General features: G+C 36.6%; 1 protein-coding gene across 1 annotated transcript in view; it reads right to left on the reverse strand.

Moving 5' to 3' along the window:
* The window catches only part of LOC126299476 (DNA damage-regulated autophagy modulator protein 2-like), a 141,652-nt gene that overhangs the window by 16,047 nt on the left and 106,086 nt on the right, over window positions 1-19,519 (reverse strand). The window contains exons 4-5 of the mRNA XM_049991410.1: window positions 6,512-6,720; window positions 2,771-2,897 (exon numbers count right to left, since the gene is read on the reverse strand). Coding sequence (XP_049847367.1) covers window positions 2,771-2,897; window positions 6,512-6,720 — 336 coding nt within the window. The remainder of the gene's footprint in view (window positions 1-2,770; window positions 2,898-6,511; window positions 6,721-19,519) is intronic.

The following is a 19,519-nucleotide window of genomic DNA, read 5'->3' on the forward strand; positions in this document are numbered from 1 at the left end:
TGTTGAATTTACAGTACCATCATGAAAGCTGCTGGAATAGCCTATTGTCTAAAGGCTTGAAACATTTCACAAGCCAAATAGTATCATGATTAAGTTGTCTTGGGAACTGTGTCACCTCACATACTTAACTGTCTGACTGTGTTTGATACAGATTTTTGATCTGAGTGCTCTCCAGCATCATATTGTCATTGAAACTAAGACAGAATTTTCATTTTGCCTTACCTGTATCCAGTCAGTTGCACACACAAAAGATTAACACACAGCCTGTTGCAGGGTGCCTTACAGTACATTATTAGATTGTGTTCATGGAAAAAATTGCATATTTTACTTGTTAGTTACAGTGAAAACTGTACAGTGTGCCTTTGCACAAGAAAATTGCTACACTCTTTTTCCATACCAGTGCTCATATCTTTATCAGACTTCATACAACACTAAATCATACATAGCATAGTTATTATTTGCTTTTAAATGTAACTAAGACATGATTAACATTCAAAAACCAAAGTGGAATAGCATCTCATTTCGCCTAACAAAAATGATGTATTGCAACAGGTCAAATCAATGATTACTTATAGTGTCTTGAGATTCTTGTCATTATGCTTTTTGCAGTTACACACACAAATCATCAATAACTCAGAAAGGTGATTGATGATTCAGCAGATGTAACAGATTCAAAGTAAGCTGAATAATGAAAGAGGGTACAACAGGGTTTAATGACCTATTGACATTAGAGATGGAGGTGAACAACAACATGGACTTCTGAAGTAAGGAATGGTATCAGCACTTGCTAAGTGTTTCGTCCTGACATGAGCAAACAAAATTTTGTTGTAGTAGTACAGGTAATTCTGACACCAAAGACAATAAAACACAACTGCAATAATGTGAAACAATAATCAGTGTTTATTGCAGATTTTTATTAAAAATTAAAAATCGCAGGTCAATGGTAATGGGTTCTAATCATATATAGATTATCATCAGACCATTTCTCTGGAGTGCAAAAATAATTTTTCTTGGAGTGTAAAAGGTACCAAAATTACAAAATCCATCTACACAGTACAATATGGACACACAGTTATAATAAAATAAGATGCTTCTTATACTATTATGTGGTGAACAGAGACAATGAGGAGAGCACTTACAAGTGTCATTGTTGCCATAGGTGTCTTCCATCACTTGGCAGTGCTCTGCTCATCATCTCTGCTCACCACCTAATGCTATAAGAACCATCTTATGTTACTATCACCATGCATCCACATTTTACTGTGTATACAGATTTTATAATTTTGGTATCTGTTACGCTGAAACAAAAAAAAAATTATTTTTTGCATTCCAGAGACATGGTCTGATGATGATCTAGATATGGTTGAAACCAATTACCACTGACATGTGATTTTCAATTTTTAATAAAAATTTGCAATCAAGACTGATTATTACTTCAAATTATTTAATCAGATCACTGCTGTTCCCAACAATGTTTTCAAACATTAAGAGCTGATGTACCTAAGTAGCACATTGCCTAATTGCCTTTCAGCCTTTAACTCATACTAAAGGAGATGGGTAGTCATCTTACTGACAGCAAACTCAAATCATAGCAGCTAACATCACTTTATGAAATGTGCTAAACTGCTACGGTCTTCTTTATGGCATAACATTCTCAAAGCAAAAAGTGTGGTATCATTCTAGTGTCCAGTTATGAATACCAGGACATACAGCATTCCAACAAGCTAAAGATGCAGAGAACACTCGGGTTCTGACTCATCCAGTCAGAAAATGTGAGTCACAGACTGACATGGCATTATTACTTGCTTATGGCTCCACTTACAACTTCATGAACTTACTAGTTCTCTTTAATATCCACCCATGAACTAGAATCTGACAGGAAGAATCTCCCTGGACGTGGTGTCATTGAATGCAGTCACAGCGCTGTGAACATGATACTCCATTCCTCTTCAGCAAGCTTGGAAATAACAGTATCTGGTTCATGAGATACATTTTGTAAATGTCTTATCACACTAGCGACTGCAAAACCAAGATGACTGCTGACAGTATAACAAAATCCACAAGTTTGTAAGTAATTACACGGCCCGCATCTCGTGGTCGTGCGGTAGCGTTCTCGCTTCCCACGCCCGGGTTCCCGGGTTCGATTCCCGGCGGGGTCAGGGATTTTCTCTGCCTCGTGATGGCTGGGTGTTGTGTGATGTCCTTAGGTTAGTTAGGTTTAAGTAGTTCTAAGTTCTAGGGGACTGATGACCATGGATGTTAAGTCCCATAGTGCTCAGAGCCATAAGTAATTACAGACTGCTGTTATGCAATATCATGGCACAAATATCATCTTAATATGATAGTTCTGCCTATCTAGAGAGCTACACAGTGTGGTGATTCACTGGCTACCGACAACTAACATCAAACCTAATATGCTATAATAATTTATTTTTTATGTCACTGTGTTTCAGGTTCACCATATGTAATTTGTATCACAGATATTATTGCATTTCAGTTACTCACTATGAATGCACCAATTGCATGTCCAAGAATATATTTTTGTTGGCATGAAAGTAACAAGAGAGATAAGTTTAAACTGAAGGAGCACACAGCAATAACCACATCCACAAAGCATCAAGAAGAAAACGCAGTTATAGAGAGTAATGAAGGAAAACAGTCACATCTCCACAAATTGGATGTGAGATGATTGAAATTACAGAAAAAATAAATGTTAAACCACTTAATTTAAACATAGTTTTTTATGTCACCTGTGAAACTGTTATCATACCATCAAATGTAAACATGGCAATGCCCCCTGGTATTACTGTGGAGAAGCAGCAGCAACAGCATATTAATGACAATAAAAGACGCACATAAAATAGTTTCTGTTGTTTCATGCGTCGTGTTATTATTGTCTGAAATCATTCATAAAGTTTAATATTAAAAACACAACTATATTGCAAACTGCACAAGAAAAGTACAAAGTGAAGAAATATTTTAAAATTTAATTTCTAATATTAGTGTCTGATACTTAAATAGAGTGATAAACTACCTACCAACAGGAAAGACATGTATATCAGTAGTAATTTGAAGTGAGCATGGCATCAACAATAATATTAAAAAACTGAGTAACTGATTCTACCTTGAGAGACAAAGGAAATGAGGAGAAAGATCATAACCCTATGACTAAATATTAAATCATATTAGGAATAGTGCAGCCAAGACAATTTTATCTAATGGTAATGCAGAGGATCATGTTAGAGGAGGATAACAAGAAAACAAAAACTAGTGCACTCTATTAGCTGAATCATCAAAACTGAAGTCAAATTAAAATATCGAAATTACAGGGAAGGTCCCCCAATAAAAACATAAAATGTGAATGAAAATATAAAGAGCATATCATGAACTGGCCTAGTTTCCATAGAAGTGATTATATCTCTTCATGATATAAAGAAATCAAGAGCAAATTGTAACCTCAGTTGTCATCAAACTGAATAATCACTCGGAAAACTCTTCTGTTTACAATAAAGCACACGTTCCCAACAGATATTTTAAAAGTACTTTTAGTGAAAGTATTTAAGAATGAATAAACTTACCTCAGCTTGATTTAAGAAGACAAAATGGAATATTTCATTATTTATGAGGACAGTTTGTTCAACTGTAATACACAGCGAAGGAAACTTTTGAAAACCCATCAAAGTCAGAATAATTCTAATGAAAGTGTTTTATTGATTGAAAATGGGCTATTACAACTAAACTAGCCTTTCAAAGATAGTAATTCAAATTATTAATGACTGAAAATTATATAGTGTACATAGCTTTCTCCTTTGCAAGTATTAATGTGCCCATTGGCTCACTCCAACACATCGCCTGGTATGCCATTAATGTTCTCGTAAGTTCATTGTTGTAATTCACTCAGAGTCATTCACCAAATTATGAAGACAATTTTTTAGATAGCTTTACAAGGGAACAATTTCACACAGTAATCAACTGAGTGATCTCATATATGAGGGAATCAACGCTGAATTTTGACTTGACATTCTTAAGCAAAAAGTTTTTCACAACTGTAATTGACTTCCTTATGTTTCTGGATTTGATGTTACATAATCCTGTTGAAATCAGGCACTTTGAAGTTGCAGAAAATTGTCCAGTGTAAGGGTAAAAAAAGATTACAGCTTTCCAGCATACTGATCCAAACTGAGAGTCGTTATTACCTGATCATTTTCAGACAAGGAAGGTATAACATTACCTGAGAGGAAACTCTGCACCATAGTGTCATATGTCATCTGTGTAAAGTGAGTTCCTCAAATGAACTAGCATTAAAGTCTACCCAGTGATGACAGTCACCTATTCTATATAACTTACAAGAGGAAACGGTTTATCCTGATATCTACAGGTGACCACACAATCACTGTATTTGTTTATGTTTGTATTTGTTCCCCAATAGAATCACAACTGGTTATTATTTTTCTCAGTACTTGTATGATCTGCAGCTTGTATGAATGAGAGCATAGGGAGCACACTAAATGGTAAGGTATTCTTTAGCTGATGGTGTATTTTCTGCACTTGATTTCAAAAGTTCCTCTTTTTTGTGTTATCTGGTACCAGTTACACAGCTAATGTTTTACAGTACAATATTCATGAAAACTACTGTATTCCTGTTCACAGAACTACATCAATCTCTTGTGTTTCTGAACATATGCTTTGGAACTTTCTCATTCAAACAAAACTGAGTGCCAAAATACTTAGAAAACATTTGTTCTACATGTATTACTAAATTAAAATCTTCCCACCAAATTTTTTTGTTTGTATGTAAAAGCTAATCTCAGGAACTGCTGTAGGGATTTTGCTATGGTTTTTATCAACAGAAGACTGATACACAAGGAAGATATTTATGCAACTTATTATTGCTCTGTAAACAAGTCATGTGGCCATAAATACTTAGTGCTACCGCAGGGAAGCAGGGTTGAGTTGCTAGATTCCATGCAAACAATAGCCTTTTAATGTAAAGACTTATTACTTACAATTCCAGTAACAACAGCTATATTTGAATATGTGAATTGCAGAAGCATATACCTAAATTTGATGCTATAGTTGCATATATACACTGATGGAAAAAAATCGCATCAATAAATAATTAATGTAGAGTAATGAAATTTCAGGAATATATCTGACTGGGTAACATATTTAACAAATTGATATTGTGAGATCACAGGTTAATGTGAACATGAGACATTGCAAATGTGAAATGCTGATACATTAATTACCTGTGTAACCACCAGAGTGTTGAATGCAAGCATGCAAAAATGCATGCATTGTGTTATACAGCTGCCAGATGTTAGTTTGTGGGATGGAATTTCATGCCTGTTGCACTAGGTTGGACAATACAAGAATGGTTAATGTTTTTTGTGGATGATGCTGGAGTTGTCATCCAATTATATCCCATATGCTCTTGATTGGAGACAAATCTAGTGAATGAGTGGGCCAAGGCAACATGTCAACACTGTAGAACATGTTGGGCCACCACAGCAGTGTGTGGGTGAGCTTTATCTTGTTGGAAAATGCCCCTTGGAATGCCATTCATGAATGCCAGCACAACAGGTCAAATCGCCAGACTGACATACTATTTTGCAGTCAGAGTCCATGAGATAATCACAAGGATGCTCCTGTTATCAAGCAAAATTGCACTCCAGAGCATAAGTCCAGGTGTAGGTCCAGTGTGTTTAGCACACAGACAGGTTGGGTGAAGGCCCTCAACTGGCCTCCTTCTGACCAGCACACAGCCATCACTGGCATTTAGGCAGAAACAGCTTTCATCCGAACACACAACAGACCTTCACCCTGTCCTCCAATGAGCTGTCAGTTGATGCCACTGAAGTCGCAAATGCTGTTAGTTTGGAGTCAGTGGAATGCATGCTACAGGGCATCAGGCTTGGAACTGTCCTTGAAGCAAACAATTTGTAGCAGTTCATTGCATTGAGGTGTCAACTGCTGCTCACATTGCTGCTGTAGATGCAGTACAAAGTGCCAGAGCCATACATCAGATATGATGCTCTTCCCTCTAGGTAGTGCCATATGGCCATCTAGAGCCAGTCTTCTTGTGGTCATATATTCTCGTGACCACCACTACCATTAATCAAGTACAGTGGCAACATTCTGCCCAGTCTTTCTGCAAAATTGCAGAAGGAACATCCAGCTTCTCGTAGCCCTATTACGCATCCTTGATGAAACAAAGTGAGGTGTTGACAATGGCATCTTTATGGTCTTAAAGGCATTTTGACTAACATCAATTCGCCACTTCCAATCTCATAGATAACTAACACTCACAACTGTTACAGCATGTATTTGAAGCACATGTGATTTGCATCCACACAGAGGTGCTACTACCATCATTCTTACGCAACTGGCATGACCCCCCCCCCCCCCCTCAGTGTATATTTGTTCTGTGGAGAGTCATGAAGGCTGAAAATTCTTGAAGAAAATTTGTCTAAATAATTTTGACATTCTGAGTAGTTGTTCAAGGTCTTACCTGCATCACAAAGTAAACTGTTCCACCAAAAAAACAAACACCAGCACCAACCAAGTGCACAACAAATACACTTCTTTCCTGGAAATTGGCCACTAAGTCTAGTCCCAGACATGCTAGACTACCAATTATTGCTGAAACAAAGTTCAGCTCATCTTTATCTGCCTCAGTCTCTGTCACCTGTCTATATCTAATATAGACACATAGAAGTTCTGTAACAGAATGGAATCCTTTTTCAGCACATTGTTCTTGATTTGCATCATATTCATTGTGACATAGGGCTTTCACTTTAAACAAATGTATAAACCAGAACTACTACTACAATCTTAAAAATAAGATGTTCAATGATACTAATAATGTATGGAAAAAATGTGAAGTTACAAGCATTTATATATAAATTTTCAGTTCAACTTAATACAAACAGAAGTGATAAATTAACACACACTTTCATTACAGGGTCGTGTATTTATGTTAAGAATGGTATTGAATTTAAAGTCAGAAATGATATTATCTTGCTAAGTGTAGACAAAGACTTTGAAGTGTCAGCAACAGAGATAGTTGCTATAAATATGTCCAAGAAACTAACTATATTATGTGTGTACCATTCTCCCAGTGGTAATTTATAGATATTCTTTTCAAACTTTATACACTACTGGCCATTAAAATTGCTACACCAAGATGAAATGCAGATGATAAATGGGTATTCATTGGACAAATACATTATACCAGAACTGACATGTGATTACATTTTTGCACAGTTTGAGTGCATAGGTGCTGAGGAATCAGTACCCAGAACAACCACCTCTGGCCATAATAACGGCCTTGATATGTCTGGGAATTGAGTCAAACAGAGCTTGGATGGCGTGTACAGGTACAGCAGCCCATGCAGCTTCAACACGATACCACAGTTCATCAAATGTAGTGACTGGCGTATTGTGACGAGCCAGTTGCCCGGCCACCATTGACCAGACGTTTTCAGTTGGTGAGGGATCTGGAGAATGTGCTGGCCAAGGCAGCAGTCGAACATTTTCTGTATCCAGAAAGGCCCGTACAGGACCTGCAACATGCGGTTGTGCATTACCTGCTGAAATGTAGGGTTTCCGCAGGGATCGAATGAAGGGCAGGGCCATGGGTTGTAACACATCTGAAATGTAACGTCCACTGTTCAAAGTGCCATCAGTGCAAACAAGAGGCGACCAAGACGTGTAACCAATTGCACCCCATACCATCATGCCGGGTGATACACCAGTATGGCGATGATGAATACATGCTTCCAATGTGCGTTCAATGCGATGTCGCCAAACACAGATGCGACCATCATGATGCTGTAAACAGAACCTGGATTCATCCAAAAAAATGACGATTTGGCATTCATGCACCCAGGTTCAATGTTGAGTACACCATCACAGGCGTTCCTGTCTGTGAAGCAGTGTCAAGGGTAAACACAGAAATGGTCTCCAAGCTGATAGTCCACGCTGCTGCAAACCTTGTTGAACTGTTCGTGCAGATGGTTGTTGTCTTGCATCTGTTGACTCAGGGATCGAGACGTGGCTCCACAATTCATTACAGCCATGCAGATAAGAAGCCTGTCATCTCGACTGCTAGAGATACGATCCAGCATGGTGCTCCGTATTACCCTCCTGAACCCACCAATTCCATATTCTGCTAACAGTCATTGGATCTCGAGCAACTTGAGCAGCAATGTCGCGATACGGTACACCGCAATCACGATAGGCTACAATCCGACCTTTATCAAAGTCAGAAACGTGATGGTACGCATTTCTCCTCCTTACACGAGGCATCACAACAACGTTTCACCAGGCAACGCTGATCAACTGCTGTTTGTGTATGAGAAATCGGTTGGAAACTTTCCTCATGTCAGCACGATGTAGATGTCACCACCAGCACCAACCTTGTGTGAATGCTCTGTAATGCTAATCATTTGCATATCTCAGCATCTTCTTCCTGTCAGTTAAATTTCACGTCTGTAGCATATCATCTTCGTGGTGTAGCAATTTTAATGGCCAGTAGTGTACAAAGCCTAGAACTAGCGTTGACGTTCTAACATAATATCCTTTTGTGTGGGGACTTTAACATAAATACAGCTAAAACAGATGACACCAGTAACACATTTATGAATATGCTACATAGTTTTGGCATGTCATCACTAGTCAACTGTGCAACAAGAATAACCACACATTCATCATCTACCACTGACCATGTAGCTACAGATGTGGGTAGAGAAAACTGTGATGTACTTCTTAAAAACCTGGGACTGTCTGACCATCTATGTCAGATTATAAAAGTAAAAGCTTGTGTAAAAAAAGAATCAAAACTGCATGTATATAAAAGAGTCTACTCTCCATCTGCTTTGCAGGAGTTTTCCTTAAAGCTAACACATGAAAGTTGGGAAGGAGTATATACAGAAATTAAGTGAATAGAAAAGTCTCCAATTTTATGTATTAGTTTAAATTAAAGTTTGAAGAAACATTTTCAAAAGCATTAATTCCTATTGGAACACCCACCAATTAAAAGGATTACTAAAGAAATTAGAAAATGTGCTCAAACTTGCAAGTGCTTAAACTCCATTAAAAAGGACAATATTGATCCAGTTTTTTTGCACTACTACAAAAACTACAAAATAACTTTTGTTTCACAATACTTAACTGTATGTAACGTTTTGATAAGGAGCAAAAATGATTGTAAATAACTTATAGGTCACAATGTTTAACTACAGGTAACAACAAACTGTATAAATATAAATATATGAATGTACACAAACTGACAACACACACAAATTTTAAAATGTCCATGGATGGCTAAATAAATAAATAAATTATGCCATATTTCTTACACTAGCTGTTTTTATACTTGCCTGCATTAGCCAGAGCATTTACGAACAGTCATTACCTTGATCATCAATTCCCTACTGTCCTATCGTCATTGCTGTATCATGAGAAAGGTGCAGCCCATTTTCCTATAAGACATTGATTTTTTAACCACTTGTTTTATAATACATTTTTCTCTCAACCCCTTATATTTTGGTCCTGTTCTTCAGAAAAAACATTACTTTTTTCCATTGAAATTGTTATAATACAGGGTGTTTTAAAAAGATTCATCCCGTTCACAAGACTATACCTTCTACATGAATGAAGATGGAAACTTGAGATGAATTTTAACTTATGCATTGAAATTAAAAATTTATCTTGGCATCATTTGCTGGTTCATGTGATTGTTGGTAGGGGTCTGCCTGTGCAGCTAGTTTCGTTGCTCATTCATTTCTCAGTGCGTGAAATGGTGATAACATAGCAAGAAAATTCATGTTGTGATCTCTGTTTCAACAGGTGTAATTGAATTAAAACTGTGCATCATGATTTTCATTGAGTACAACACTGCATATCCTACAGCTTATAGCATTTGATAATAGCACCTATAGTTTCAGTACTCTGACTTTTATGTAATGGGAAATCCACAAGTTTTCCCTTGAGCTCATGCATGGTGTAGACGCATTTAACAGATATTTGGAAACCATCTACAAAAGCCTATTTGTCACACCAGTCAAGAGTTAGATGTTTCTCATGTGTCTGTCTGGCATGTTTTGCAGTGATTTTTGTGTTTAAAACATTCTGGATTCATTTGTTATGAGCCCTTACATTAACACAGCAACAGAAGTTTAACAGAATGAGATTTTCACTCTGCAGCGGAGTGTGCGCTGATATGAAACTTCCTGGCAGATTAAAACTGTGTGCCCGACCGAGACTCGAACTCGGGACCTTTGCCTTTCGCGGGCAAGTGCTCTACCAACTGAGCTACCGAAGCACGACTCACGTCCGGTACTCACAGCTTCACTTCTGCCAGTATCCGTCTCCTACCTTCCAAACTTTACAGAAGCTCTTCTGCGAAACTTGCAGAGCTAGCACCCCTGAAAGAAAGGATACTGCGGAGACATGGCTTAGCCACAGCCTTTCTTTCAGGAGTGCTAGTTCTGCAAGTTTCGCAGAAGAGCTTCTGTAAAGTTTGGAAGGTAGGAGACGGATACTGGCAGAAGTAAAGCTGTGAGTACTGGACGTGAGTCGTGCTTCGGTAGCTCAGTTGCTAGAGCACTTGCCCGCGAAAGGCAAAGGTCCTGAGTTCGAGTCTCGGTCGGGCACACAGTTTTAATCTGCCAGGAAGTTTCATATCAGCGCACACTCCGCTGCAGAGTGAAAATCTCATTCTGGAAACATCCCCCAGGCTGTGGCTAAGCCATGTCTCCGCAGTATCCTTTCTTTCAGGAGTGCTAGTTCTGCAAGTTTCGCAGAAGAGCTTCTGTAAAGTTTGGAAGATAGGAGACGGATACTGGCAGAAGTAAAGCTGTGAGTACCAGATGTGAGTCGTTGTTCGGTAGCTCAGTTGGTAGAGCACTTGCCCGCGAAAGAGAAAGGTCCCGAGTTCGAGTCTCGGTCGGGCACACAGTTTTAATCTGCCAGGAAGTTTCATATCAGCGCACACTCCGCTGCAGAGTGAAAATCTCATTCTGGAAACATCCCCCAGGCTGTGGCTAAGCCATGTCTCCGCAGTATCCTTTCTTTCAGGAGTGCTAGTTCTGCAAGTTTCGCAGAAGAGCTTCTGTAAAGTTTGGAAGGTAGGAGACGGATACTGGCAGAAGTAAAGCTGTGAGTACCGGACGTGAGTCGTGCTTCGGTAGCTCAGTTGGTAGAGCACTTGCCTGCGAAAGGCAAAGGTCCCGAGTTCGAGTCTCAGTCGGGCACACAGTTTTAATCTGCCAGGAAGTTTCAGAAGTTTAACAGTTTAACTGACATAAAAGGAACATATCCTAAGTAAGAATTTAATTCACATGTTTGATGGGGAATTTAAAGGAACCTGAAGGTATGAAAGACCACCCAAAGGAAAAGAATGTTTATTTATACCTATAAAAATGAAAATAATGACAAATTGAATCCTTCAGTATCATGATTTCACTACACCAGATAATATGTGTGTTTTAGTAAATAATATCATTAGCCAACACTTCAAAATAAAGATCATGATTAAAAAACCATTAAAATATTGATGGGGTTTTTGAACAATGCCTGAAAAATAAATTGATTCTCTGTTTCAAATGCAAATGCATTATTATGGTGTATCTTATTTATTTAACAAAGAAATTCGCCAAACAACCATGAAAATTGAGAAGTTATTTTATTTTGTGCTGGATACCAGTTTCAGCAATTCAATATACCATCTTGTTATGGGTGTTTCAAAAGATTCATCTGATTTCACAAGACTATATCATCTACATGAATGAAGATAGAATCTTGGGTTGAATTTTAACTTATGCATTGGAGGACAATGTGTTTATTTTCATAAGAACCACCTGTTTTTTCAAGTGAATATTGTTCGCAATATGCAAACACAGCCCTGGACTACTTTTCACAATTACATTTAGGTTTCATTTATCTTTTGCAAATGTTCCGTGTTCTCTCACAACAATAAAATATCACATATCATGGAATCTGGCATCCTTGGAGGACAACGGTACATTCGAGATTGATATTACCCTTATGGCCAAACCTCTATTAAGACAGTTTATTGTTGTGACATGCTTTTAAGTATTGCCAGTGTGGTAGTTCCCCATCCTATTGAAACATAAACATTTTGGTATGTTCTCAAAAATGTGGAAACATCCAGATCTTCAAAATATTAAGATATTTGATTTCTTTTTGGTAAAAAAAAAGAATGGGCAGTAACTGTTGCCTTGGCAAATGTCACAAAACCTTGAAGTCTAAGAGTGTGTCTCCCATACTTGACTATAGTATGTCCAGTATAATTGTGTCAAGCTCCTCAGAAATTGAGTACCTGTCAGGGGAAATGGACCTACATGGTCATTATAGGGCATAATTTTACTGAAGTGCTGTGCTCTCATAGGGAGCATGTTACTCTTCTCACTATGTGAATATGCTGGCCAATAGTGCTCGTCATGGCCAGTATAAGTGCGGCTGCCCAGTAAACAGTCAGTCAGTTCTGTACTCGCATCTGATATTGTTGGTTACTATCATCACTGTACTATAGACTGTTCAATAAAAACCTTGCTTGGCACTTGTTCTTATCTCTGGCTATGTCCTGGATTGTCTCAATCTTTGTTCTTGGCCTGTTGACATAATTGTGGTGGAAGATTTTGCTTTGCACCTCATTGTTACATAGGTTCCTTTGGGCATCTCCTAGTCTGTGTCTTGTACACCCTCAATCAACCATGCTGAGCTCAGCTACTGCTCAGTATCATGTTCTCTTCTGCAACTGCCTTTCCACCTTGCAGCTTCATCCATTTCTGTCCTGGGTTATAACGATGAACTCACATCCAATCACTCACAGATATAACAGTACTTGGTTGTTGTGTTCACCAGATTCTTATAGTGTGGTGGTTCACTTTTCCACTTAAATGGAATATAGTCTCATCACTGAACACTGAACATGAAATGAAATTGTTATCTTCCATCTCTATGTATAAAATTAATTCATAAAACACTACAGTTAATGTCTATCACCATAATGAGCAGCTTATAACAATACCCCTAGTTTAAATATTTTTTCTGATACCTTGTACTTTATTCATATAGTATGCCAAGGGAATATTTCTTGATGGGTTTGTGTAACCTTGATTAGTATGCTAGTTTTTGTACCACTTTTACATGAAAAAGTGCTGTATAACAGGCAGACGTATTTGCACTGTCAGTGATAGAAATATGTAGCACTCAATTACATTTCTATTAGAATAATATGTCCACTGTGCCATTTGCACACATTAAATACATACACCTGTAGTCCATATTATGGTATTACTCTTGTTACTGGCTTATCTTGATGGATTGCTCACAGTACTAGACATTTACTGTTTGCACATATTCACTTTCATATAATTTATGAACAATAACTGGGTCTGTAAAATTTACACAAATTATGCCTTATGTCTTCATTTTGGTACTATATTTGTCATTGGCTTGTATATAATATATTTGTCCATCTGTGAAATGAATGTGATTAAGGAGACGTATTTTAAGCTCATAGGAAAGTATTCTACTGGCCCAAAATATCATGTATGTACCATAATAGCGTATGAAATAGTCAAGAGCTGAAAGAATCTAAATGTCAACTATAGGTCACATATTTGAAGAGATTCCTGCAAAACTAACAAAGTAACACTTGTACATGTTTGCAGTAGTGTGGTATCATTTTGGAAGTCAGATTTGTTTAACATTCATTGGATAAATGGTGAATAGACATGTTTGGTAGAGTATTATAATTATCAAGCCCTCACATATGGATGGTAACCTGACGTAATTATGTTATCATTTAATGTATTAAACTCTTTTGAATGTCTGAAGTAATTTTTCTCTCTTGGGCATGTGTCACAAACTGTGATATGTGGTATGAAGTAAGCATCATGTCACTACATAGCTTTACATGTCTACTGCTGTAAACTACCTTATTTGGGGGAAGTGTGGAGTGGATTCTGCACCCAGTTCACAGAGAAAAATTTAAAGATATGTTTTCTGGTTGTAAAGAGCTGCCCTTTTAATTTCTACATACAGTACTCATGTAACTGCATGTATGTTTACATCACCAGTTGGGAACTAAAATGATTCTTCCATATATGGGGTGATTAGATTAGATTAGATTTACTTTCATTCCAATTGATCCGTAGTGAGGAAGTCCTCCAGGATGTAGAACATGTCAGAAAAACAATAATACATGACAAATATTTACAACTCAAACAAATAAGCTTCCACAGATCCCAAAGAACCCTATATGAAATAATCATTTTACAAACACTAATGCACTGAATTTAAAATAAAATTTTCTTTTTCTTTATAAGATAATAAACATGTAATAGAACTGCTATAATACTTATTTACAATGAACACATTACTGTACTGATGTGGTGCAGAAGTTATATTGTACTTACACACACACACACACACACACACACACACACACACACACACACACACACACACACGGAAAAAAAGAAAAAAAAAGCTGTTGGTTCTACTGAGAAGTTAATCAATGGAGTAGAAGGAGTTGGCCACCAATAAATCCTTTAAGATTCTCTTAAAACTGAATTTCATTGTCAGTGAAGCTTTTTATGGCTGCTGGCAAGTTATTGAAAACTTGTGTTCCTGAACAACGCACACCTTTTTGTACAAGAGAAAGTGGCTTTAAATCCTTGTGAAAGTTATTCTTATTTCTAGTATTGATTCCATGAATTGAGCTGGTGATTTGAAAAAGTGATATATATTTAATGACAAATTTCATTAAGGAATAAATATATTGGGAAGCAGTAGTTAGTATCCCTAGTTCCCTAAACAGGCTTCTGCAGGATGTTCCTGAGTTCACACCACATATAACGCTTACTGCACGCTTTTGTGCCCAGAAAACTTTAGTTTGGCTTAATGAATTACCCCAAAAAATAATCCCATATGACATTATGGAATGAAAGTAAGCAGAGTATGCCAGCTTTTTCATTTTTATATCCCCTATGTCTGACACAATTCGCATTGCAAATAGTGATTTATTAAGACACTACAGCAGTTCTGTGGTGTGCTCCTCCCAGTTGAATTTATTATCATGCTGTAATTCCAAGAATTTAACATTGTCTACTTCTTCTATCTGCTTGTCATCATATGTTAGGCATATACTTGTGGGACACCTCTTACAAGTTCTGAACTGCATGTAGTGTGTTTTTTTTCAAAGTTTAGTGCCAAAGAATTGCCTAGGAACCAGTGATTAATGTACACAAATATTTTCTTAGCTGATCTTTCTAAGAATGCACTTGATTTGCTATTTATTGCAATGTTTGTATCATCGACAAACAAAGCGAACTTGGCATCTGGTAATGTTACTGATAAAAGGTTATTGATAAAAGGTTATTGATATACACAAGAAAAAGTAAGGGCCCTAAAATGGAATCTTGTGGGACCCCACATGTAATTGTTCCCAGTTGTGTGATGCCTGATAGCTTAATACATGTATCTTTCCTAATAACACCCTTTGTTTCCTGCCAGCGATATAAGATTTGAACCATTTTGCAGCATTTCCTGTTACACCATAATATTCTAATTTACTTAAAAGGATATTGTGATTTACACAGTCAAATGCCTTTGACAGATCACAAAATGTACCAGTTGCCTGCATTTTTTTGTCTAATGAATTAAGCACATTTTCACTGTAAGTGCAGATAGCCTTCTCAATATCACAACCCTTTAGAAATCCGAACTGTGACTTTGACAGTATATTTGAAATAAGATGGTTATGAAGCCAATTGTACATTACTTTTTCTAAAATTTTTGAGAATGCTGGTAAAAGTGAAATTGGGCACAAATATGATTCTATTTCCTTATCTCCCTTCTTAAACAGTGGCTTAGCTTCAGCATATTTCAACAATTCAGGAAATATTCCACTGACAAAAGACTGGTTACACAGATAGCTTAATATGTTACTTAACTCAGAATCACATTCTTTAATTAGTTTTGTTGATATTTCATCATAGCCACTAGATGTTTTTGATTTTAAAGATTTTATGATGGACATTATTTCTGCTGGGGTAGTGAGGGTCAAATTCATGTTATGGAAGTTACTTGAAATGTCTTGTCTGAGGTATTCCATAGCAGCATCTACAGAACCTGACAACCTCATCTTTTCAGTAACATTTATAAAATGTTTGTTAAAAAGTTCTGCAACACTATACACATCTGTCACCAATGTATCATTTACTCTTAATGGTATTTGTCCCTCTTCATATCTGGTTCTACCGATCTCCTCCTTCACTATATCCCATATTGTCTTTATTTTGTTATCTGATATGACTATCTTTTCCTTGTAATATATTTGCTTTGATGTCTGTATTACAGTCTTTAATATTTTGCAGTATTTCTTGTAATGTGCTATAGCATAAACATCAGAACTGTTTCGGATTGACAGATACAGTTTTCTTTTTGTTTTACAAGATACCCATATTCCTTGAGAAGGCTTCTTTGTAGACTTTCCTCTAACCTTGGTTAGTTTTGGGGGAAACAGTGTTCAAATAAGGTAAGCACTTTATTAGCAAAGGCGTTATATTTTTCATTGATACCATGAGCACTGTAAACAACAGCCTAGTGAATGTCTCTGAGGAGTGTCCTGAAATAATCAATTTTTGGCTTATTGATTATCCTCTTGAGCTCAGATTTAAGTGACAGAGGCAACATGAAGCATTATAAAATCAACAGGAAACATGTAGATGTGGAATAAATTTCAATCAGTATATGGCCCCTAAGGAGAGTAAAGGTGCCAGTGAACAATTTTTTGTCATGGGATAATGCATCACATCCTTGTTTAAAAGAGAGTTGGCTAGAACCTCCCATCTGTTCTTACTGCAACTCTACTAATAATTGATCTATTTATTTGTTTGTCTGTTTTTTGTACTTATTTTTCAATTTCTGTACTTTTCTAAATAGTGTACAAGTGATAGGTGCTTAAATATTTAAGAAACTTAACTAAGTTTTTCTCCACTTAAATTCATTGCTCAAGGCATTATTTCAATTTACTGATTCCCATGATGCATCTAGTTTTACTGGAAAATCTGATAACCACAATATGTGACTAATTAAACTTTTTACTCAAGTTTCACTTGCAGTTTCCATGTGAGATAGCAAGCATTTGTGGACTTAGTAACAACTCAGAAAGATGGGCATTCCAACTTTTCAGTGACATATTTAAATTTCTTTAAAATTAATGGACTCATGAGATAATAAACATTAAAATTTGGGAGTAGCTACATTTTTTCAAAATGATGTGCTTCACTCACTGATTAAGCTATTAATTATGATTTTTGCATAATTTGCTGTAATTTTCAATGTTTTGCTTGTAATGCTTGTAATCATAAATAGACTATTCTCAACACGAATGTGTTAAAATGTTTTCATAAACTTTTCTAATTTCCTAGACCACCACATATTTTGTAAACAAAATTACCGTTAATTCTCACAGTTCATTCCGAGTGGCAAAGTGATTACATAGTTTCCAAGATCACAATATGTTCATATGCCAGTTATTGTCGGAAGCCACCCAAAATTTTCAATTTGGGCTCAGAAACAGCAACAGTAACACCTGCATACTACTAGCCCACAAATACATTATTGCAGAGCCTGCATTTTTAAGAAGAGTGATTTAATATTTCTTTGAACATGCATGCACATTCGAAATGACATCTTACCTTTCTTCTTATCCCCCAATACCAGGCACAACATTCAATTAAAATGTTCTATCCTGCACAGTAGTTCCATAATGTGTGTATGAGTTCAGGTAGTGATGCAGAAATGAGGACATGTGGAAGTTTGGGTCTGGCTGTGAGTTGTGGATGGATAGCCAAAGCAGTTAGATGGAAATCTGGGTTTGAGTCCCCATCCGGCACAAATTTCCAGTGTCATCATTCCCTCATCCAGCTGACAGTTTTTTGTAATTGCAACTGAAAATACATTTCATGTAGCCCATAAAGAGTATGTAGTCCAGAAAGAAATGCTTAACATTTGTGCATAGCTTTATCATGGAAGTCGTGGCAAAGTGAATAAAGGAGCAATGTCTTTGGTCAAAGTGTCTGTAACCTGGTAGTACTCACGTAATGCCTGTGTGAGTTTTTGAGAAACTGTGATTAGGCTAAGTAGAGTTTAAAGGTTATTCTGGCATTTGTGTTCTATCTATATAGTGTCAATGATTTACTGTGTTGACACTTGCACAGCTATTCACTATTCACAAAGTTCACATTGAGCATTTCAATGAAAAACATTGGACTGTGTGTATATGACCAACATTCATACATGGATTATTTGAGGTACTATTATCAAGCAGTGCTGTGTTAACTCTTTTGAACTGATTAATGTGTTTTACTTTATGTACTTCATGTTAAATAATCTTTGTGACTGTCTCAAACATCAAGTGTGTGAACTGTTTATATAATTTACAGGCCTGTTTTCTGAAAATATTGTGTCTAAAAAGGACTGTAGCTTCAGACATTCATGGTGTTTGCCTCTGCATCATCATGAGAGTGTGGTTATCCACTTGCATAAAAAAGTTTTATGTAGAACCAAATCTGGTCATTACAGTGTTTTTAGAGTTAATAAATGTATAAATAACTTACATTACATGGAAATCTGTGTACTTTAATCATTTGCACAATTCCTAGAAATCAGTTTACAGCTGTTCTACAAGACTTTGATCATTAAGACTCTGAGGGCATAATGGACAAAGTTAGACTGTAGTTTTATCTTGGCTTTGAATGTACACCCATGAGGTGACAAAAAAGACTATGTGCTTATTAAGAGGTGTGCCCTGATTATCAGTTCCTTGCATCTGGGATGAGTTTTGTCTCATCAGGCAGTAGTTCAAAGAGTCTAGAGTATGCAGCTACACAACTAGAAATTTTGCTAATGTAAATGGAAAATGACTTGTATTAGCAATCTGGGAAGTTTTGAGAGCGACTATACAGCAGAACAAGCAAGGCTTAAGGTTAAATCAAAAGAATGGTAATGATATGAATATTGTTACAGTCAAACAATGTGTTTACATTAGCTGATATGGAATTGAGAATTATTCTGAATTTCATTTTGGTTGTCCCTCAGAACCACGTTGATATGATGCTTGTGCACATGATAAATAATGTATTAATTTATGGTGATGATCACTGACCATGGAAGTTTTCATGCTTGTGCATTCATTATGAACATTACTAAATAATGAAGACTTATGTTGACACAGGAAATCTGAGCTCATATTACAATAATTTAAACAATCTTCATGTAACTTATAGTTACACACTATAGGGGACAACTAATTTCCACTAAGATTAAATATGAGTGTAAATACACTGAAACATATTGTAAAAAAGTATTGCAAACTGTCAAGATACTATAGCTGAATTTTCAGAAACAATAAGGTATTACAGACAGTCAAAGTACAACAGCTAAATTTCCAGAAATTACTTCCAAAACTAAAACAGTA

Source organism: Schistocerca gregaria, chromosome X (assembly GCF_023897955.1).
Source record: "Schistocerca gregaria isolate iqSchGreg1 chromosome X, iqSchGreg1.2, whole genome shotgun sequence".
Lineage (NCBI taxonomy): Eukaryota > Metazoa > Arthropoda > Insecta > Orthoptera > Acrididae > Schistocerca > Schistocerca gregaria.